Here is a 23913-nt window from a genome sequence, read left to right on the forward strand (position 1 = left end):
ATGAATGTGTACTCCTTTTATCCAAGTCTTCCAAAATACCATTGCTGTTCAGGGCAGGACTGGCCTAATTTTTCTCTATGTTCAGTTTTAGATTTAATGCACTTATCTCATGTTTGCAAATGCATAACACCAATCGGTGTTGTGCACAGGAAAGTTACCAGCATACTGCAAATGCCTAACATTTTACCATCACCGCAAGAAGCATATCAATATTAGCACCTTATAATGCAGCAACAGGTCAAGTAATTGCTATTAAATGCAGCTATTTTTTTTTACCGTCTAGTTCAAATGTACCTATATTTGTGTTTTAAGGTAACGCCAAGTTTAAATAAAAGGGTCAATTTAGTATTTATCTACAAATCTGAGTAAGTGTAATAAATATATTCAGGAGATCCAGAAAAGGATTGATACAATCACCAATGTGACATTGTGCAGTTCTGTAATACATTGAGGATGCTGTATTGGAATATATTGGAATATATTGGAAAAAAAACATCACACAAGCTTAATTATGAGTTATAAAAGTCTATTTTACAAATGAAATTAGCTTCGTAAAAAAATCATTCTGTTGATAAACGTTCCAAAGGTTTGCATTAAAAACATTTAATTCAGAGTCAAATACAGAATGTTGCTATTGTTACCTGGAACATGTTTAAGTTGTTATTTACACTGTACACTTAGAATTATATCACATTTTATTGTATGGGTTTCCTACAGTTAATGCAAACCTATATTCACTTAACTCCAATTACTTCTCAATGAATGTTATCTATCATTTACTCTGTGCTTGCCCCTTTCAGATAAATAAAATTAGTAATTATCCATTGCTATCTTAATTTTTGCATACTACTTTTTCCTTGGCATGTAAATGGTAATTATCAAAAGTTTATAGATGATTTATTTGGGTTATTTCCTCTTTCAGTCCCCCTTTTAATGTCATTGCCTTGCTCTGCTTGCCAATACTCTTTTGATTTGTACATTGGGTGCTCTCTACCATGTGTATGCATGATGATTTGCGTCCTTCTCCCTGCTGTCCCTTGATATCACACAACACATTTCCCATTTTTCAGCTTCAACAGTCTTTCATTGAAAGCATTTATTAAAAACCTGGGCATTGCAACATAAAAAATGGGCATATTCAATTGTAAGTGCCAATTGAAGCCTGCCGATTGCTAGTTCTAGACTGGCTCTTTAACAGACTTCATTATTGTAATGCATTCTTGGTGGGCTTCCAAACTATACTCTTTGTCGATTGCAGTAAATGCTAAATTCTGCAGCTCAGCTTGTTGCCAGCTGTCTGCAAAATATTAAATAGTTTTTCAGATTATTTTTTTTTTTACACATTCTTAATACCTCAAATTAATTTATCGCTAGTGTTCCAAATGATAATTTTCCTGGTGGTTTTTATTTCCCAAACCCCTCTGTTCTATGACATACTCATTACTCATGCAATAAAGATAACTATTGTGAAAAAACTATTTACATATGTGAATAAAATCCCCTCGTTGAGAGATGAACAGCATATAGATACTGGATGCACTAACCAATAAAGTGTTTAAGAAGGAGGGAGGTCCCGGAGGTCCAATGACGGTGCACTGCTCAACAAACAATGGGGGCTGCAGCCAGTTGAAGTAAAAGGATTTTATTCAGTGGTCAAGGTGAAGTACATGGTGACTTTGACGCGTTTCAGGACATAACGTCCCTTTATCAAAAAGTAAATTCACGTCTGCCTGCTACTCCATTACATAGTGCAAGCTCCGCCCCCAACGATGACATCACTGAGCTCGAAAACTCGCGAGACTCAGTCTGAGAGAGCCATCCATTGGCTAGCATTGCCACCAATTGGATGCCCTGTCGCTGACTCACTGTGTGTGAGCCGTGGGGGCAAGAGATGCATAGGAAACGGCAGCAAGCAAAGATATAACAAAACACACAGTGATAGGTTAAAAACAAGGATAATCCAAATGAAATATTGAAACTTAAAAACACGAATTTAAAACCAATATATAAATGGTGGTACTGGATATTATATCAGGGAAATGGCAGATGATGGACATGGAAAACATAATAAAATGTGTAAATAGATAAATGGACAGAACAGCATATTATATAACCATTGTGCAGAGTGCAATTCGATGAACAGACTAAATAGTCTAATATGGTGTATGTAAATACATCACATACTATACGTTACATAAATATGAACATATACATCATAATTAATTATTATGGCTGACTAATCAAGCCTCACATGAAAACGTATAACACGAAGAGAGAACAGGGAACATATCCTGCTGGAATTAATATTGTTATGTATCATTAATCACTTTTATCAGTCACTGTTATTAAAGATAATACATGGATGCCCAATTGGGTGTTGAGGGATAATCCTAATACATCCATGTATGAATAATGAAGCTGAAAAGAGACATAGGGGTCTATGCACTAAGCATCGGAAAATTGCATTCGGCATGTTTTTGGCGTGTTAACCTCGCTGTATGCAGGAAGGGCCGAATCCCTGCCGAATGAATGCGCCACCACCATTTGAAATAATGGCAAGTAATCTGTGGTGAGACAGGCTGCCTGGCGAGAAGCTGCCGAGAAGCCGTCCCCTGCCGAGATGTGTCTGCAGCAGAGAGAGATCCGCCGCTCTCTCTGCGCAAACATCGGCACATTAAAAAATATTTTAAATACAATTTTATTCATAGTGTACATGTGCAGGGGGTCTCCGGATATGAACAGCTTTGGTTTTAGGTCCGGGGACCCCCTGCTTCCCGAGATACTGGCCCCATTTATGAGGTGCCGGTATCCCTCTGCATTTAAATGTCCCGATCACGTGACCGTGGAATGTAAACAAAGCAGAGGGATACCGGCACCCCCTAAAGGGGCCTGTATCTCGGGAAGCAGGGGATCCCCGGACCTAAAACCAAAGCGGTTCAGCTCCGGAGACCCTCTGCACATCTACAGTATGAATAAAACACACATATCAATAAACACTCATTCCTTACCTTTGCGGCTATCTGCTATGGTAACGACGCAGCATGAATGTATTTTTAATAATAGTGTACAGTAAGCAAGGGGTCCCCTGAGCTGAACCGCATTGCTTTGTGGACCAGGGACCCCCTGCTTCCCGAGTTACAGGCCCCGGTATGTGTCATCGGGTGGCTGTGTCACCGCCATCTTTATAGCGTCCCATACGCGACGTGCCCGCTATAAATATGGCGGCGACACTGTCACCGATGCCCCAAAACGGGGCCTGTATCTCGGGAAGCGGGGGGTCCCTGAGCCAGAAATCAATGCGGTTCAGCTCAGGGGACCCCCTGCTCCCGCACAATATTATTAAAATACATAAATGCTGCTTCATTACCATAGCGGATAGCCGCTAAGGCAATGAAGGGGTTAAGGCATAATAGCATGTTTATTGGGGACAATTGCCCCTAATAAACATTGCAATAAACAACATACACCCCCTGTGTATTTAAAATACATAAAGAACAATCAATACAATAAATACATATAGTACTCACCCATGTCCGGCTGACACGATGAAGGCCATCCTCATCTTCATCACTGTCCATGCCCCCTCCGATGCTGCAAAACATGAACAAGAATGAAAACAGCCAATGTAATGTCCCCTAACTCCTTAATCACCATAGCGGTTATTAACCGCTACAGTCATTCAGGGGTTAACCCACCCTCACCCACCACTCGGCAGGCCTACATACCCTCCCCCACTAACTCCCCACCCCGTGAGGCCTAACCACCCTCACCCACTACCCAGCAGGGAGGCCTACCCACATACCCTTGGGGCCAATACCCCCCTCCCCCACCCCCACCCCCAGTGCCCACAATAAAAACAATACACATGCCCACAATAAACATCATTCTATTTATTAAATACATAACCCACCCCCTGTGCCCCCCCATAAATACATGATTTATTCTTTGACATACAGGGTTCATACCCCAGGCCCACGTGAGTCCCCGGTGGGCCTGACGGGTCACCTCACAGACCTACAGGTTACCAGCAACTTGTTTCACACAGGTTCTGGAGACCTGTTGGTGGGTCCCGCCAGGCGCCATGGCCCACCAGGTGGTCTCCGTGGGCCACAATTGGGTCCCCATGGTAGGCCCGCGGATGTCTGGGAGCCCCGGGTCAGACCCACAGGTGTCTGAGGGACCTTGGGTGGTTCCCACGGGTGTCTGGGGACCCACGGGTGGGCACTACAGGTACGCGGTGCCCCCACAGATGTGGGGCCACCGGTTCTTCCCTGAAGACTACAGGTCCGCGGTGCCCCCACAGATGTTGGGCCACCGGTTCTTCCCCGCAGGTGTCCCCCGTGGACCACGCAGCCTGATACCTGTGAGAAGCCCCAGGATACCGCAGGTGGTCTCCAGAGGTCTCTCGCAGAACCAAAAGGAACAAATCCTGTATGTTAAAAAAATAAACCTGACCTATACATTAAATACATCAATTCCTCCCCCACATACAGTATAATAATGCTCAAAATAACTATTATCCAGATATGGATAATAGATTATCTGACCATTATTAAACACATTAACTAGCATAATAATATAAATAAAGTTCTACTTACCTCATCAATAAGAAGCCCCCTCGCCAGCAACATCCTTGTACTCCGTTGCCAACAAAATACATAGCCAATACAGAGCAATTACATTCTGCGATCAATTAACCCCTTAATCACTGTATCGATAATAACCACTAAGGTAATTAAGGGGTTAAGCCACCCTTGCCCAATACCCACCCTTCACCCATTCATTTATACAATGGCTTCATCATGCAACTCTCTCTCTCTCTATATATATACACACACATGATGAACCAATATACAAATAAATGTTTAAGGGTTATCAAAAACATGCTCTAATAAAAATACCACTTCTCCATATCATCCACAGTCAAATAAAATCCTATTTCCTAAACAAATCAAATGTCATCTTCCAATCTAAAGCATCAAATGCCAATCAAAACATTGCATTTACATTGTATACATGATGCATACAATCTATGCACCATGTACACTCTTCAAATCAATGTTAACAATAAAATAATCCAATCAAAATACCATTAAATACAAACAAGTATACTATTAAATCCAAGCAAGTCACCATAAATCAATTAGCATTCATTAATCACATCCCAAAACAATTAAAATACCATCCATACCAATTACACAATTAAATATTGCAATCGTTAAACAGAACAAGTTACCATCAGACAAAATATAAGTACACCAAAAAATACAATATACAAAAGCAAGTCTCACCATACAAGACCAAAAATTACATCTATCTAATTCGAAAACACATTACACAAACAATTATGCATAGCAGCATAGCCAAAATCATTTAAAATAATGCAAACAAACTTTTCCAACAAAATAATTTCTTACCCTGTAATTATATATCGATCTAGACATACAAACATACATACATACATACAGTGGCAAGAAATGATGTTCCCAAAAATAAAAAATAAACATGTAAAAAAACAAATAAACATGTACAAATTAAAAAAAATAACATTTCTTTTGTTCACTTACCATTACTTGACCCACTCACCGACTCCCGTTGAACAGCTTACTCTCGAACCAATGCATGCACAGGAACCCATAAAATAATAAACCATAAATAATAAACCTTAAAATAATAAACTTAAACAATCCACGGGTATTCTATTTGCAATCCATCTTCATCTGTATTCTTCTTTCTTGTATTTTCTTCCGCTCTCTTCCGGGGTCTTCTTCTCTTCTTCGGCCACACCCTGGTCTTCTTTCTTCTTCCGGAGGTCCATCCTCCTCGGCGTCTGCCTTCAAAATGAGACAACATAGGCTTTTATAGGCCTATGACGTCACATTTTCGTCATATGGTTCCCACGGCCCTGATTGGGCCGTGAAAACCATAGGATTTGGGGGGGGGGAATTCATTTTGATGACGTCATTTAAAGGCAATGAAAGCACAGCCAATCAGAATGGCTGTGCTTCAATTGCCTTTAAGATGACATCATGAAAAGAAAAATGGCCGGCCTCACATGGTACGGTAGCCAATCAGAACGTGGGAAATACATCCCAACTCTGATTGGCTCTAGTACCATGTGACAGGCTTTCAATGACATCACATCCATTCTCCCCCAAGCCTCTGTCACATGGTCTACTAGAGCCAATCAGAGTAGGGATGTAGTTCTGATGGCGGAAAAAAAAACCGCCAAACACCATGGCGTTTTTTTTGCTTTTCGCCAAGGTTTCGCCCCTTACTGAATAGGGGTATGCATTTTTGGCGTGAAACGGGTGAGAAGTGCCTTTCTGCCGCTTACTGCATGACCCCCATACACTTCAGCAGCTGATCAATAGCATCAAAAACAAATGGTGTATATAATACCTGTATGTCCAGCATACACAGACCTAAATATATCTGTTGACAGCCAAATCTGCTATAGTATAGAGGGCATATAAAACACATGATGAAACAACAGGTTAGCCACACAATCAATTGATTAGGGCAGAAGGAAAAATACCCATGCGGCTGATATACAACACTACCAATATTACAGATGCAGCGGACGTTATTCGAACAAATCACAGAGCCGTTTTCGTGTGCTGCTGTATTCCACGCGGCATTAACGCGGCCAATCGCCCCAGGTACCGTGTTTATCGCGGTTGCTTTGTTTGAATTTCATGGATTGTGTGCAATGAAATGAAATGAATGAATTGTAATGTGTACAGTACTGTAAAAAAAAAAGGAAAACCGGCGCCTCTGATATATAAAAATCTAACCAAATATAGGGCCTCATGCAGTAAGCGTTGATAAGGGAAATATGGCCATGTTATAGCCAAAATTGGGTTTGAGATTCAGTAAGCGCCGATAAGTGCTTCATATCGCCAGGTTTCGGAGCCGATAATTTGGTTATGGCCAGTCGCCTGCCGATAAGCCTGTTTTCGACACTGATCGCCACTTTTTTAAATCGGCTGGATTCAACAAAAAAAAACAGCTTATCGGGGCTGATCGGCACTACGAAATTGAGATGTTATGGCCGATTTCTCCCGCCAACTAAAGTTGGCATTTTGGACGGGAGAACGATCGCTAAGGCTGCCGGAACGGCACTTAGAAAAAAAAAATCTTCTGTACATCAATGGAAGTCAATGGAGCGGGGACGTATAACAGTATAGTACTGTTTACGTTTCATTGCTCACAATACAAGGGGGATTTGCATTACAGTGTGGGGGCATTCCCTGCATTGTGTCACAGCTGATGTGTCTTATTTGCATAACATTCGACTTTTACATGTTTTCAGCATTTGCGGGTCACATTACTCATCATGTGATGATGTGGCAAGGGAAAATACTATACTACACTCTTAAATTTTACTCAACTCAGCGACAATTATTTACATGATGTTACACATGTCACACATGTCACACATACACAGTATATTCATCTTCCTTTACATTACACAATGCTTGTAATGTGACACGCATCTTTAAACGTTCATGTACATCTGTATTCTCATGTTTACATATACTTTTGGGTCCTCCCTATTTTCATGACGTCACTTATTGGACGCTCAATCACATTGCATGTTTACATTGTAACCGTTGCATTACAAGCACTTCAACCTAACTTATACACACATGTACAGTAATTCATCATTGGGACACCTTGTAAACTCATTCTATACCAACTATCCTCCTTACACAAATGCATGCATATGCACACGACTATTCATTGTTGCCAACATGTCACAATAACATGGATAATTACACATGTTACACAAAACTTTTCCCACGTCAATCTCAGCCTTTTTGTCTCATTACATGACTGACTCTTGCGTTCACAAGTGTTACATGCATTGCACATGCAACTATTTATTTGCAAGCAATCTTTGTACAAAGCTTCACGTCACATCATTGCCAAATATCATCATTCCCTGCAGAATACACACAACAAATACTTAGAACAACAAGTGCACACAGCTTGCCACAGAAGTACTTTATTATGTTAATGTAACACCTTGCATTTTTTCTATGTCACCTGACATCATCACATACCTATTTAAAGGACGCACATTACCTGCTCATTCACAGCTACTCATTTCAAAATGTTGCGAATGTTTAGGAGACGCAGGAACATTCTTTTCTATGACATGCTTGATGATCAAGAGAATCATATAGGGCAAGGTAGGGACACACCGAGGGACAGTGACAGTGACGCGGATACGACAGGGACAGGGAGAGGGACAGGCCGAGGGACAGGTAGAGGGACAGGAGATCAGAGGAGAAGACAGAGGAGACAACTTGTGCCTCGTCCGCGTCTGTACAGGGAGAGAACCCTGTTAGATGGGATGAGTGAGGAGGAGATTGTAAGTCGCTATCGTTTGAGTTCAGCAGCAATCTTAGCTCTTTATGAGGAGATAAGGGGGGATTTAGATTTTTTCACAGCCAGAGGTCGTGCAGTCCCTGGGCTTGTTAAAATGCTGTGCTCATTACATTATCTTGCTTCCGCGTCATACCAGACAACTGTGGGCATAGTGGGCGGGGTCTCGCAATCTACATTCTCGCGGGCCTTGACCCAGTTTCTCTATGCACTCAATAGACGCGCTAGGAATTATATTCATTTTCCTACAGAGGCGACAGAGTGGCTGGAAGTCAGGACTGGCTTTTATAATATAGCAGGGATACCATCTGTGCTGGGTGCAATCGATTGCACACATGTTGCTTTGATTGCACCTAGTCAGAGTGAGCATGTGTACCGCAATCGGAAGCACTACCATTCACTCAATGTACAGGTGGTATGTGATGCGACGATGAGGATAATGCATGTGGTACCCAAGTTCCCTGGTTCCAGTCACGATTCCTCTATCCTGAGGAACTCTTCAGTCTTCCATGCGTTCGAAGAGGGACATTTTGAACCTGGTTGGCTGCTGGGTGAGTACATATTTACATGTTCTAACACAAAACACATGTTGATTTAGGAATGTTGGCATTGTACAATTTGATCACTAATGTCAGCTTATGTGTGCTCCATTCATTATAGGTGACTCAGGATACGGAATTAGGCCGTGGCTCTTGACTCCGGTGCTAAACCCTCAAACTGAAGCAGAGGACAGGTACAATGCAGCCCATATATCTACAAGATCTGTTATAGAGAGGACATTTGGCCTACTCAAGACCAGGTTTAGGTGTCTGGACAGAACTGGTGGGGCTCTTCTATACAAGCCTCAAAAAGTGTCTGATATTATCCTTGCCTGTTGCATTTTGCACAATGTTGCACTCAGGCACAATGTACAGTCAGACCTAGCTGAGGCTTTGGTAGACGAGCATCCCACCCATGTAGCTGCTGAAAATGAACAAACAGCCAGTGGTGGCCAGACACGACAGAATCTCATCAATTCATTTTTTTCTTGTAAGTACAAACTCATATGTTCCTAGTACTACTTTTATAGTTTAATTATGTTATATTAACAATAATGTTTCTTTATATAACCTTCTGTTAGGACACAGATGAATATGGGTTGCACACCTTTCTTTTCTCTGCTGTGTGCACAAAGGGATGTGGCACCGGTATGTTATTGTTGCACAGGTTATATAATCCCTCTTCAATTGTACTTTAGTTGTGTGTATGTGAATACAACTTGGGTAACAAAGCAATAATATTGTAGCATTGTGTTATTCCTTATGCTAAGACAAAACACATATTATGCCCATAATCATTCATGCTTCTAGTATGCTTACATACAATGTTATTGGTGCAGTGTAACATGTACATCCATATGATGTGTACACCAGGCTGATTTACATTTTGAATGTCATGAAATATACATGGTGTTGTACATTTAACACCAAATACACACTTTGCTGTGTTGTTTACGGTACTGAAGATGGCATGTCAATGTTTGCAATTTATATATTGTTCCTTTGCATTATAGGTATATCTCCAGTATGACTGATCATGGTATGTATATTTGCTGACATCTCTCATAAGATGTGGCTACCTCAATCTTCCTATAATTATTGGAACTAAAAACCCAACATATTGGTTTAAACACAAATGTTACATATATGTACTTTCTGTATCATGTATATGCATTTAGCTACTCTTGAGCTTTCATGTGCATTGTATTACAAAATGATTACTCACATTTCATCACATTTTATGTATGTTTCCTTATAATTTCCATTAATGTAATATAGAGGTGGTTGGAGAAAAGGGGATAACTGTACTTATTTGTTTACTTACGGGAGCACATTCATCACTAGCATAGACACACTTTTTAAGACAACTGTTTGTGTGTGTATCAATTGGTGTAGGATCCATGTATAACACCGACAAATGATAACACCAGCTTTATTATGGTAGCTTATATCATCATATTGACTATACTATGTATTTCTAAACGATTAATAAACACAGTAAACTATAGTTAGTTAGGTTAATGAAATATACACAGAAACGTACTTCATAACATGATGGTGATGTCATATTCAGAACATCATGCATTGGAGGGGACCATAACATCTGGCCAGTAACATTATTTGCTACAGTCCCAAACCATTTTATCTACATACCCATGTAACAAGAGATTTTAAAAATAAATGGCTACTTGGTTGTAAGTGTCCTTTACATTGGGAGAAGGAGTGGCTCAGTGAGTAAAGACACACACTGGCACTGATAGTTTGAAGCAGGGGAGTCTGGTTCAATTCCCGGTGTGGGCTCCTTGTGACCTTGGCCAAGTCACTTTATCTCCCTGTGCCTCATGCGGCAAAAAAACATTTGTACGTTCCACGGGCCAGGGACCTCAGGCTGAAACATGTGTCTGTAAATCGCTGCGTACAACTAGCAGCCCTATACATGAACATGCTCATATTATTATTATTATTGTTACATAATTTCGACAGTCATACGTTCCATTACATATTAGAATACACAAATGTGTTAGCAGAGTGGGAATGGTTGTTATATATAAAACACACCATGTCATAAAATGTTAGTAGTCATTAAAGAACACTCAATAAAAATTCATGAGGCACTCTTTTGCAACATCATTATGTTAATTAAGTGCTTATGCAATATAGGCATAAGGGTATCACATTTTTAATTGTTTGTTAATAAGCGCTGCAAGCAATATAAAATTAGTTCCATATGTAGTATAGTAGTCGGTGGCTCCTCCTCACAATCATCTCATATAAAGGTAGACTCTTCTGAAATCATACATTGATCCGATTGTATCTTCCCCGACATCTCTGAAATACAGCAAACACATGATGGTCAAAGATGGCACCTTACTAGATATGCATCCGTGACAACGCGTTACGCAGCTCTATATGATTGTGTAGATACACACGTCACTCACTTATATGTTAGAAGTAAAACTGTTCATCAGTATGTAATGTTTCTTTAAATTTGTAGCAGGCATAACTATGTATAAGTAGTGAACGTTGCCTGTATACTGAAAGATGTGCGCGCACATCTTTGTGTGCGCACGCACTTCACGCTTGGCTCCACTAACTGTTAGCGCATGCGCAAAACAAAGCGTACGTTGTGCGTTCAATACATGTTGAAAATACCAGTAAACATAACATCTTTATTTCAAATACAATGAAGACGAAACTACATTCGTTCTAAACGAGTACATCTGTATTCTTTTTAAACAGACGTGTTTGAACAGAAAGCACGGCCGATAACACAATGCGCAAATGCAATACGTGTGACGTCATGTTAAGCCAGCGTGAAACGCACGCTAACACTCCTCCCACTCAATTAACATTCGGCTAACGCCCAGGGTACGCCTACAAACACTGAGCCGCACGCATCACACACTGCAGTTACCGTTACTATAACAAAACATGACAGCCAATAGGCTTTGAGGCGCGCACGTCGCTTGGGGGCGGGACTTACATCACTAATCCTTTTTAAGGACGCCTTGGCCCATGACAAGGGTCCCACGTCATACGTGGTGGACCCGGTTTTCAATGTTGTAGATGTTGCATGATAACAAAACAGGTATGTGTTAGAGTAATGGTAAAATGTTGCTAATATGTTTAAAGGGATAGGAAAGTACGTATATTTATTCCGTCAGCAATGTGTACTACTCTTTCAGGTCCTACTATATTGTATTAGGAAACAATTTGTTTGTGATCGCTACATGTTATGCAGTCTGCAATGTTACGCTGTATCCACGCATTGAAAGTGAAAATGGTGGTTACAAAAAAAAAAAAATTTAAACGCAGAGTCAACGCATAACGATTGTTATATTTACCATTCTTCTAGAATTAACTCTTCGCCTGGCTGCAACTGGTCGCTCCAGAAATGCAAGCCATTTTCATCCACGCTTAACCCAACCGCTGAATCCAGTATGGCACATATCTCCTCCAGGATGCGCTCATAGGAATCGCCACTGCTTTCTTCAAATAATTGGTCGGGAGGTAGGTTCATTTCTTCCGGTTCCCATTCCAATGCAATTTCAGCTGAAAGGCTTGGTACATAATCATAGTACTTTTGTTCTTGTACAATGTGGGTTTCAGGAATGGAGGCTGCAGATATTGCAGCACGTATCGATTCAAACGGATCAGTAGTAGCGGATACATTGCTATTGCCATTAGGAATAAATATGCCTTTCACGACAATATAAGTGCCGTCTTTCAGGATAAATTGTTTTTCCGGGGCAATCTTCCAGAAACCATAGGTGTGTTGTAGCTTATCCTGGTCACGTTCAAAAAAGTCATTACTTGATAAAGTGAATCTTATTGAGGAATTAAAATTCCGTGCATGCTTACGGTCTTGGTAATAAGGATATTTTGCTCGAATGAAATCATCGATTTGGCGTGTGCTTGCTTTCTGTCCGCGACTGTTCAAGATGGCTTCACAGATCATGTACTTATACCCTAAAAGGGGATTAATATTGTTAACGAATTCATCAGCCATGTCTGAGTAGCACAAAAGCTGTGTGCAGGTCTGTGTTATTTGCTCATCAAAATGAATGTGCTGAATGGCTAACAAACTCCTGTTTTTCCTTGTCAAGGTCAACAAAAGTAACTACTTTGACTCCTTATTTCAAACGCCAATTGGATTTGGTTGTCTAATTGGGTTAACAGTTGTGGTTCGTGATATGGGACTGTGGGAGAAACATTTCTCCTTCTTTTATCTCGTTTGTGAAAAACATCCCTAGACTGTGAATGCGTTCACATAGTGTTTTTTTGAAAACTAACAAAGACCAGTGTGTGAAAATATTTCTTAGCCAGGCATATCAGTAAAAACACACCTGCAAAAAGAAATGTTTTTTCCCCGCTTACATTTCTGTGTGTATGTGAAAGTCTGGTTAACTCCCTGTCTGCATGAGTTTAAATACGTGTGTATATATATATATATATATATATATATATATATATATATATATATATATATATATATATATATATATATATATATATATAATATATCTCTTATAAAAATATATATATATTTATATATAATATTTTTTTTTTTTTTTATATTGCAGGAGTACACACAACATTGATGGCATTAAGTATACCTTGTATGAAACCTATTTAAATGGTGAGAAACATGATTGAATTAAGTAATAAACATTTGTTTAAGCACAATACTGTTAGAGTCTCATACTTAGGATATTTCTCAAACATTAGGCCTGTATTATTAAAATAGTGTGCTTTCACAAGGAAGCATGAAGTGTATTAGTTTGTGTATACCAGTTTATATAGTACTATATATATATATATATATATATATATATATATATATATATATATACATATATATATATACACATATATACACATATATACACATATATACACATATATACACATATATACACATATATACACATATATACACATATATACACATATATACACACATATATATATATATATACACATATATACATATATATATATATATATACACACTCACACACTCACACTCACACTCACACACTCACTCAGTGTGTGTGTGTGTGTATATATATTATTATACATTCTGAGATGTTATAGAAACGAACACACAACTGATTAAAGGACAAAATTACAATGGCCAAGCAAGGCAAAGGTAAGTAATAATTTACACATAATCCTGCTGTACACGTACAAGAAAGATGTTTGCACTTACTTAGGTGTTTTAATAATTGCATGTGACTAATATGCATATGCAATTCTTACATCAATTAACACACCCAAATGCAATGTTTTGCTGCAAAGTCAATGGCAGCTTCTCTAAACTTAGCAACTGGCTCCTGGTGGACCATTACTGAACAGACGATTACAACATAAATATTTATAACACAATTAATTATGAGTGTTAACATTTCCAAAACTTCACGTGTACAAGAACATAGTTGAAAGTTTGGAAACAACACAGTCTTCAGCATACATACAATAGTAATTAGATAATCTGAAGTCAACAAAACAAGGCCAAACACATATTTTCTGAATTATAACATTTATTTTTTTTGTTCCTTTTGCGAGCGAGTAACAGGCCTGCTTGTTGTCTCTTGAATTTTCCTTTTTCTTTTGCCACCAACTTTAGGCACAACAGAGCCACTTTGAGTGGCCTCTGGCACTTCACGGGCAGGGCTTGTGGCCAGTGACTGTTCACCTACGGGGCTTGTGGCCAGTGACTCACCTACAGGGCTTGTGGCCAGTGACTCACCTACAGGGCTTGTGGGCAGTGATTCACCTACAGGGCTTGTGGCCAGTGACTCACCTACAGGGCTTGTGGCCAGTGACTCACCTACAGGGCTTGTGGGCAGTGATTCACCTACAGGGCTTGTGGCCAGTGACTCACCTACAGGGCTTGTGGGCAGTGATTCACCTACAGGGCTTTTGGGCAGCGATTCACCTACAGGGCTTTTGGGCAGCGACTCACCTACAGGGCTTTTGGGTAGTGACTGTTCACGGACAGGGCTTGTGCCCAGTGACACATGTGAGCAAGTTGGTAGACACTGCACAAGTGATGGTTGGTCTGTTTCATGTGTGTCTTGTTTTGTTTTTGTCGCCTCCTTTGTAGGTGTCTGCTGCTGAATTTGTAGAGATGGCAGCGGTAGGATGTCATCAGGAACCTGCACAGCAATGTCTGCTACTTGACCGGTAACATTTGGGCCTGGTGAATGAATCTCAGATGAATGTGGTGAAAACTGACCTGCATGAACAGATCCTGGCTGGGAGGTGTTGAATTGTGGTACATTAGTCATTCTCCAGTAATTAGCTTGTGTTTGCTGAACAACTAATGCTTCGAATGAGGTGTTGATTTTTTGCAACTGTTTAGGCACTTCAATGAAGACTCTGTGGAGATGTGCCAATTGTGATACTGTTTCTTCCTGCAGTCCAATCATCCTTTCCAGCACTGTCATCATGTCTGAATGGCGACGATTTTCTGCGTCCACTATTTTTCCCTCTGAAGCTACAATTGCATCGTATGTGGAAGTTGATGGACGATTTGGCGGTACAACAGTTTCTATTGGCACCTCTTCATGGTCACATGATTGTATTTCAGTCTCTTCTGTGGCGTCATCCTCATCATACTCATCATCCTCATCACCATGATGTTCTAAAAAGAAATGTACACATTATTAAATGGCATGTTAATGTATGCTGTGTTACTATGTAATTGTACTGTGTCCTAAGTAACACCTAACATGTTAGCATACGTTTTATAACCTCATTAAAAACTACCTTGACTTACGAATAATGTTTGGACTCAGTATGAAATATGAATGAATGAAAAGTTGCTCTAAACTCAGAAGTCCTACATGATAATTAACATCACTAACACAATACATGTTGCCTTACACTTAATTTTCACTGACACTAAGTAATCCTATTTAAAGAAGATGTGCAAAACAAATAATGCACATGACAACATAACATATAGAAGAGCACATATTATATGGCCAGCAAATGATACACTCACCTTCTAGTAGTGTTGAGCTGGCTGACCCAGGTGAAGACACTTGTTCCATCTCAGGTGACACATGTCCTCCAGGGGCAACTATATATAACAATAACATAAGTTTTACATTTACATGTGTAAATATTGAACAAACACTTATTGTATGTTCTGTATTTATGATTAACTAACAACATCAGTTCCTTAACCGAAAATGTGTGTGAAAGTGAACATAAATAGTTGTAATAACACTGTACATGCCTGTGTACTTAGAATTTTTGAGTTCCCTAACATACAACATACTATGTTTCTGCAGTAATGCGTGAGGATAAATAGATTAAATGAGTACATAAAAATCATATGTTGTGTAGTGATATCAGTATCATAATGTACATAACTATCATGAGATGACCATTCACAATGGTTATCATGAAGGTGGTCATATTGCAAAAAGTGTTGTTTTTGGTAGAGGATATGTGTGGTACATTAATCGAAGATGTGGCACACCTGAATGTGGCTGTGACTCAACAAGACAACACATGCAGTGTGTGATAATGTGTCTTTCATAGTAGTTCAACTATAGATATGAGTGAACTAATGTGTGACGTACGCTTTGATAAGTAATGAGTTGTTGGGGCATTTAGTAGCTAGAGTTAAGCTTTCCAATGAGTGTGATTAACTTCAGTTGTGCTATTCAGGTTGTAAGAAAGGTATTCCCTTCCCCAAAAAGCCTAATCAGCCACACCTTTCAATGACTTGAAACAGGTGCAAATGGTGTGAACTAAGTTGACCGTGAAATGAGGCTGTAATTAGTGTGTGTGCTGAACCCCACCCCCTCTGTTGAAGTGTATGCTGTGATGAGATATTAATTGCAGCTGCTTTAACACAATGGTAGATGAGCTAAGTAGTCATCTGCAGTGTTTAAGTTATGAAAACAATGACATAACATATGATACGTGTGCCTCATTATGCTGTCTGTATATGACATAAAGCAAAAATGGACCTTTTCATAAGCAACTATAGATGTGTTAGTGCCAGTGATGTTTGTAGGCCGTTACATGCAATTTCTTTGATGCATGCTTAAAATAGGCAGTAATGTCATGTTTGTCGGAGTAAAATCAATAAAATACACAATAATATGATACATATTTCTGTTCTGTACCTGTAGCTACTAATAATTTCTCATGAACATGTGTTACACGTGTACTACCCTGTTGTTCCCCATCTTCGCCCACCATCAATTGCTTCCACTGCAGCTATGCATTTTGGGAATTCACATGTAAATGAGCACGCAATGGCACGTGCTATATTAGTTACTGCTTTTAGTAGGACTACTACATATATGTCTATTTTGAGATATATATATACAGAATCAGACATATACATATATAGATGCAGGTATGCTTATATTGTGAAGACAGTATAAAAAGCAGTGTAAATATGCAAAATAACTGTAAGCAACGACACGCCTAGTACAGTAATATTTATCACCTGCTGGAAATTGTGACGGATAAATTCCAATGTCACGGTCACCAGCCAAGCCTTCCACGACGACGGTAAGTAATTTTGGCCGAAGCAGCTCCTCCAATGGAGTCAATATGAGACGTTGTGGTGTGGGCCCACCTCCAGTGCCAGTAGCATGCACGCGTTGGTCTTGTATTTTCTTTTTCAATTTGGACCTAATATCATCAAATCTTTTCCGACAATGATACTTGTCCCTGACACTATTCCCACAGGCATTGACACCAATGACTATTGTGTCCCACATTTCTTTTTTGCTTGCTGCACTTGTCCGCCCTTGAAAAACATATAAAAGATATGAGGTAAATGAATAATAATATAAGCACCAGTTTCCTACACTGCTAGCTGTTCCAAGTGATAGCAAACATGCTGTTTTATGTGTAATATGTGCAGCACATGAGCATTCACTACTAAACCTATACATGTAAGCAAGGTTGCATTCATATTGTATGCAGTTCTGGCAAATTGACCGCCTGTGTTTATTTGTCCTTGTAAGGCATGATAAAAAGCTGTGTTTCCACACTAATGAACATAGAAAGATATTGTGTACCCATATTTGCATATGAACAAAACTCAGATGACCTAGGATCACATGTATTTGAATAATAAATGTAAAGTTACACTTACCTACTAAATGTCCATATATACTGTCATAGTGCTCCAGAATGCCAGTGACAAGAGCCCTATTTTCCTGGTCATTGAAGCGAGGATTACGTGGCTTCTCCACACGTTTTTTCCGAGCAGGTTTAGGGTCAGAGCTTGGCTGGTGCTGACTGGACTCTCCTTCTTCCAATGGAAGAGCCTCCAAAAGCTGGCCACCAGCAAGCACGCCACCACCATCCACCCCATCAGCAACTGCGCCACCAGCAGCACTCCCAGCACCAGCACTCCCACTCCTAGCACCAGCACTCACACTCCTAGCACCAGCACTCACACTCCTAGCACCAGCACTCACACTCCTAGCACCAGCACTCACACTCCTAGCACCAGCACTCCCACTCCCAGCAACAGCACTCCCACTCCCAGCAACAGCACTCCCACTCCCAGCAACAGCACTCCCATTCCCAGCAACAGCACTCCCACTCCCAGCAACAGCACTCCCACTCCCAGCAACAGCACTCCCACTCCCAGCAACAGCACTCCCACTCCCAGCAACACCACTCGGTGCACCAGCAACATCACTCCCCTGAACAGTACGTTCACTCCGACGCGTACTCCCACGAGTAGCACTCCCACTCCCACCAGCATCACTCTTCCCACGCTTTGCGGGCATACTTCCAGCACTCACAAAAAACAGACAATAAATGTACAGGCAATCACACGACCCACTTCCACATATAAAACAAGACAAAGATGTAAACAAAACAACAAAGGACAAAGCTCACCCAATACACAACAAGTCTCTCAGTCAATATGCAAATCTTCAATCGTCCAGCTCTGTGCGTCTCTCTCTCTCTCTCACTCCCAACAACACAGAGAATGATTAGCAGTACACGTTGCCTTTAAATATGGCGCGCAATCAAAAACATGCTTGTTTCGCCTGATTCAGCAAGATTTGTGATTGTGCAACCTAACAGCACCCCGCCACGCACGCCGATACACCTGTGTGTGATCGGCTCATCATCGTGAGAGTGGGCGGATTTGTTTTCGGGTTGATTTTGAATGTATTCGGCACTTACTGCATACGGAGAGGGAAAAACGCCAATAACATGACTAATCGATAAGCTTGCCGATTTCACATAATCGTCGCTTACTGCATGAGGCCCATAAAGTCCAACACGAATGGAGAGAAGTCCTGGAAAAGTCTTCAATGAAGTCTCAATGGGGACAAACAAACATTTAAGACAAAAACAGAAAAGACAAAAGAAAAAAGATCATAGTGTAACTCATAAACAAACAAAAAGCACTGTAAAGATTGACAAAAAAATAATTACAAATTTAATGCAAATGTAAAAAATAAAACAACATGCACATGTAAGTGGGCTAGAGATGCTAATAAAGCTGTAACATCCAGTAGGAGTAAAATTGGAATCCTACTTACAGCAATGCTGAAAAGTGTAAGCCCGTAGAGCAACTGTCTTGGAATTCAGACCGGAGCCTCTGCAAAGATTGAAAACAGCAGCCTCCAGGGTTCCACACTGCCGGAGCGACCGCTGCTGAGCCACACACAGACCTTTGGAGTGAGTGGGGAGTATCACAGGGGAGAACCGGAGCTGCACGCTGTTGGGGGGATCACCTGACACCATACACACAGACCGTCAGGTCGTGCAATGTGTAGGTGACGTCACACCACAGCGCGAGGGCAGGGGGAACACTCAAGAAGGCAAGGAAGCTCAAAAGAGCTGAGGCAAAGTCTGAAAAGGACAGAGCACGTACGAAGAGGGATGATAACAGTCTCCGCCAGATAGGTGGGTGGTTCTCTATTTGGCTGAGACTGTTATCATCCGGCAGTGTGGATCCCTGGAGGCTGCTGTTTTCAATCTTTGCAGAGGCTCCGGTCTGAATTCCAAGACAGTTGCTCTACGGGCTTACACTTTTCAGCATTGCTGTAAGTTGGATTCCAATTTTACTCCTACTGGATGTTACAGCTTTATTAGCGTCTCTAGCCCACTTACATGTGCATGTTGTTTTATTTTTTACATTTGCATTAAATTTGTAATAATTTTTTTGTCAATCTTTACATTGCATTTTGTTTGTTTATGAGTTACACTATGATCTTTTTTCTTTTGTCTTTTCTGTTTTTGTCTTAAATGTTTGTTTGTCCCCATTGAGACTTCATTGAAGACTTCTTCCAGGACTTCTCTCCATTCGTGTTGGACTTTATATTTGGTTAGATTTTTATATTTCAGAGGCGCCGGTTTTCCTTTTTTTTTGTATTATTTGTATTGGTTTGTGTTAACCTTTTTACCTAGGCAGCCTCCATTTTAAGTGTAAAGTGTGTTGTATATATTATTGTCACTTATATCGTGTCACTATTCACATTCACCGCATCAGCGCTGATTTCACTGCTCTTCCTTTTTATCCGTGTGTACAGTACTGTGCTACTGTGTCAATTTCATGTGTTTAAAAGTCAGAACACTAAAATGCCATTTTATGCGCTCACCTGCACTCGTGTCTAAAGGCGGTACGGTTGGAAGAAATTGCGCGCCATCACATGAGTATTCCGATGTATACACCGCGTGAATTGTTCGTAAAACGGCCGCTGCATCTGTAAGCCCAGATATAGTCAGCATACATGAATAATATCAAACACCTATCATACAGTAGGTATGCAGAGCACTGCTTGGGCAACATAGACAAACGAATGCTGTGTAGTGATGTAGTTCAATAAAGCAAAGCGCAACACTGTAAACATTTAACCCTAGGGTTGTCAGTATACTAAGATAGTACTGGACTCATGTGAGTGAGCGCAGCCTGAAAGATCTAAACGCTGTATATTGGTCTCAGCTGTGCTCAAGTGAATTCTCCGCAATAGAATGTATCAATGCAGGCAAAGCTATCACGCTTCTATAACAGGTGTGCATCGTGTTTGTAATCCACACTAGCCTCCAAAGCGTAGATAGACTCGTGGAGGTGCTGGTAGACATAGAATGTAGCGCTCGATTGATATATAACACAGCGTTAGTGGGTAATAGTGTATAAGCAAAACGAATGAGGTCACCGCTATACAACCAGTTGATAAGCTACTCTCCAATCTGCCATCGTCTCACCAAACAAACATCAGCGTCATGGCGTCACTGAAGCTCGACGTATGTTTCCCGTGATCCTGTCACGCTTCATCAGGGGGAGGAGTAGTCTCTGGAGAGCTCACTACTTCATATACCCTCACTAATGTAGGGGGGGGAAGCTGATCTCAATCAATAAAGTTAGGTAAGAACTAATGAATGTTCCCAATGTTTGTGGTATTTAATGGACATCAAAAAACACCTATACCATGAACACTCTTCATGATTACATATTCACTAAAAATTTGGGGCGCAGTTACTGTAAGTTAAAGCATTCAGGCACAAGCACTAATTTTCCCTGCTGCCCCTATATAATAATCTGGATTTTGCTCAAGATCTCAGCTCTCAGGAGTTTGGGAGTTGGAGCTCGAGAGGAGTCATGAGAATCCTTCACTTGTGGCAGGAGAAAGAGCTTAGACATTTTGATCTATTGTCTAGAGATTCGAATCTGCACACACCAAATTATTTAGGTTCTTTAAGCTAAGTGTATTTGCCAATCCAAATACCTCTTTCTCAAGACTCACGACATTTGAGGACTTATGTATAGCCCCTTTACACCCACCCTAAGAGAGATTAGGCAGGGTAAGATAGAACTAGTGAAACATGTCACCTAGTCTACCAGAGGCAAAGTGAAGGGTCCAACACGGAATTGGCCGAGTAACGGGAGTCCCCATCTGGGTCACCATAGGTGGATTGGTCAACACTCTCAGTGCTGAGCCGAAAGTGTCCTACAGCACCTGCTACTCCCCCCAAGAGTTGAAATCAATCCATAGATAGAGGGATCTCATCACCCCGGGGTAAACCTGTAATAGTAATTATACTAGTTTAGTAAGATCGTATTCTCCATTCAGGCCACCTGGATGTAGTGTACCCAACTCGCGTATCCAGAAGGCCTCACTTTTCCTCAAGAGCTGCACCATATTGCCGCCCTTGCGGGGTTTCAGAACCACCTCAATAATCTGGAACCGAAGCTTACTGACATTGTGTCCAGTCTGTAGGAAGTGTAGGAAGAGCCTGAAACGCGTAGGAGGTGGTGTTTTTTTTGTCCTTTTTTCATTTTTATGTAGTTAAATAAACGTTTTTATCCATTTCATACCTGGTGAGCTGAGGGTGCTTTTTTTCTGGACGCTGCAGTCTCATACCAATCTCTATCTTCCTGTATACTGCTTGCCGATTGGAGAGACGCACTGAGGCTGTGAGGGCACGTTATATGGGATTCTCAGCTACACGTAAGCTACTCGCGGAACTTGCAGAGTGAGGGGAGCGTTCCTGGACGGACCGGAAGTGGACACACACACCACTGGCACTCGGGAGCTCCACAGAGTTTGAGAGAAGGAAGCAGCAGCAGATTGGGAGTCTACGACGCCTACGCCCAAGACCGGACAGATATGCAGTGTTAACGGAGTGCTACACTACGGGATCAACAGAGGTAATATATTTCCCCTCTGTTTTATGCTTTTCCCAGGTAGCGTTGTCCATTGGAACTCCCACACTGCACATTTCTGTCTTCGGTCACTTCTCCAAGCAACACATGCGGAATCCCACGTTTGTATTTTCCCTCATGTGCAACCACAGTTGTCCAATATATCACTGACTTTATCACATATATTTTATTGCTCTCCGTTCTGAGCTTTGAGCAGCCTTCTCCTTGGTTTCTTTAGGAAGTGTACAGACAGGGGTTGGTCCCACACTTTGCATCTAATTGTGGACATTCTTTGGCCTTCCGCATGTTTTCGCCTACGTATGCCAACCCACAAGGGCACATTAGGAGATACACTATATAATCTAAATTACCCATAGTGTAATCCTTAATATCATACTTACGTCCTGTGCACGGGTGTGTAAATGTCGGTTCCTTTTGCACATTGCCGCATTGGGCACAAGAGTGACAGAGAAAAGTACCTTTGATAGCAACTCCCTTAAAGCGGAACCTTGGGGCTTTCGTGAACCCAGATCTGCTCTCACTAGTGAGTCCCTAAGCATAGGTGCCTTCCTAAAGGACATCAGAGGGGGTGCTGTCAGTATTTGTCGTAGTGCTGGATCTGAGTCTATCAAGTGACAGTGTTTTCTCAGTAACCTACTAATCCTGTAACTAGCCGTACTGTAGTTACTGACAAATGGAATCCTATTGATTTGAGAGTTGGAATGCTTGGGTTTAAGTAATTCCTCCCTGTTCAGACTATCAATCCTCTCCGATTCCCCATTCAGAACTTCAATCGGATATCCCTTGGCCTTGAATTTATCCGACATCTGTTACAGCCTATTTTTTAACACTTCTGACTCACTCCCTATATATATATATATATATATACACACACACACATCGTTTACAAATATTTTGAATGTTAGTGAGGTAAAGTCATAACTTTTGTTTGCTGCGTTATGGACCTTTCCTTAAATCTTAAAAAAGTCTTTTTAGGGACCCAATGTCCCTTGTTTAGATATTTTCCTTTACATTTAACTCCCATTTAGTAATATCTGCACCCATGTACAGTATGTGACTCTCTCCCTTCTCAATGATCTAACAGCTGAATGAGATCTTATAGTGAGGGGTTAGTTAAAAGACCTTGTGGGTCGAATCTAATATCAGGGCTGTTCTCCTTTGCTTTAGTATGAGCAGCCCTCCTGTCTTATCCAAGTCTCTTTTCAGTCTCTCATTCTGATTAAGGCCCCTCTTACACCATCTTAATTTAGTAGAAACAAAGGGTGAACTGCGCTCTAATAGTCGTGATTAGTGTTATAATGT

At 40.8% G+C, this 23913-nt stretch overlaps 1 protein-coding gene across 1 annotated transcript; it reads right to left on the reverse strand.

The window, feature by feature from the left end:
• Positions 1-1178: 1178 nt before the first annotated feature.
• Positions 1179-23417, reverse strand: LOC142488284 (uncharacterized). Its single transcript, XM_075588657.1, has 9 exons — positions 23279-23417; positions 22264-22360; positions 21989-22181; positions 19197-19259; positions 18070-18253; positions 17413-17718; positions 15946-16023; positions 15175-15582; positions 1179-1297 (listed from the first exon to the last, which is right to left on the reverse strand). The coding sequence occupies exons 1-9, from the start codon at positions 23415-23417 to the stop codon at positions 1179-1181; spliced, it is 1587 nt and encodes a 528-aa protein (XP_075444772.1).
• Positions 23418-23913: the final 496 nt, after the last annotated feature.

This window comes from Ascaphus truei, chromosome 2, assembly GCF_040206685.1.
Source record: "Ascaphus truei isolate aAscTru1 chromosome 2, aAscTru1.hap1, whole genome shotgun sequence".
Classification (NCBI taxonomy): domain Eukaryota; kingdom Metazoa; phylum Chordata; class Amphibia; order Anura; family Ascaphidae; genus Ascaphus; species Ascaphus truei.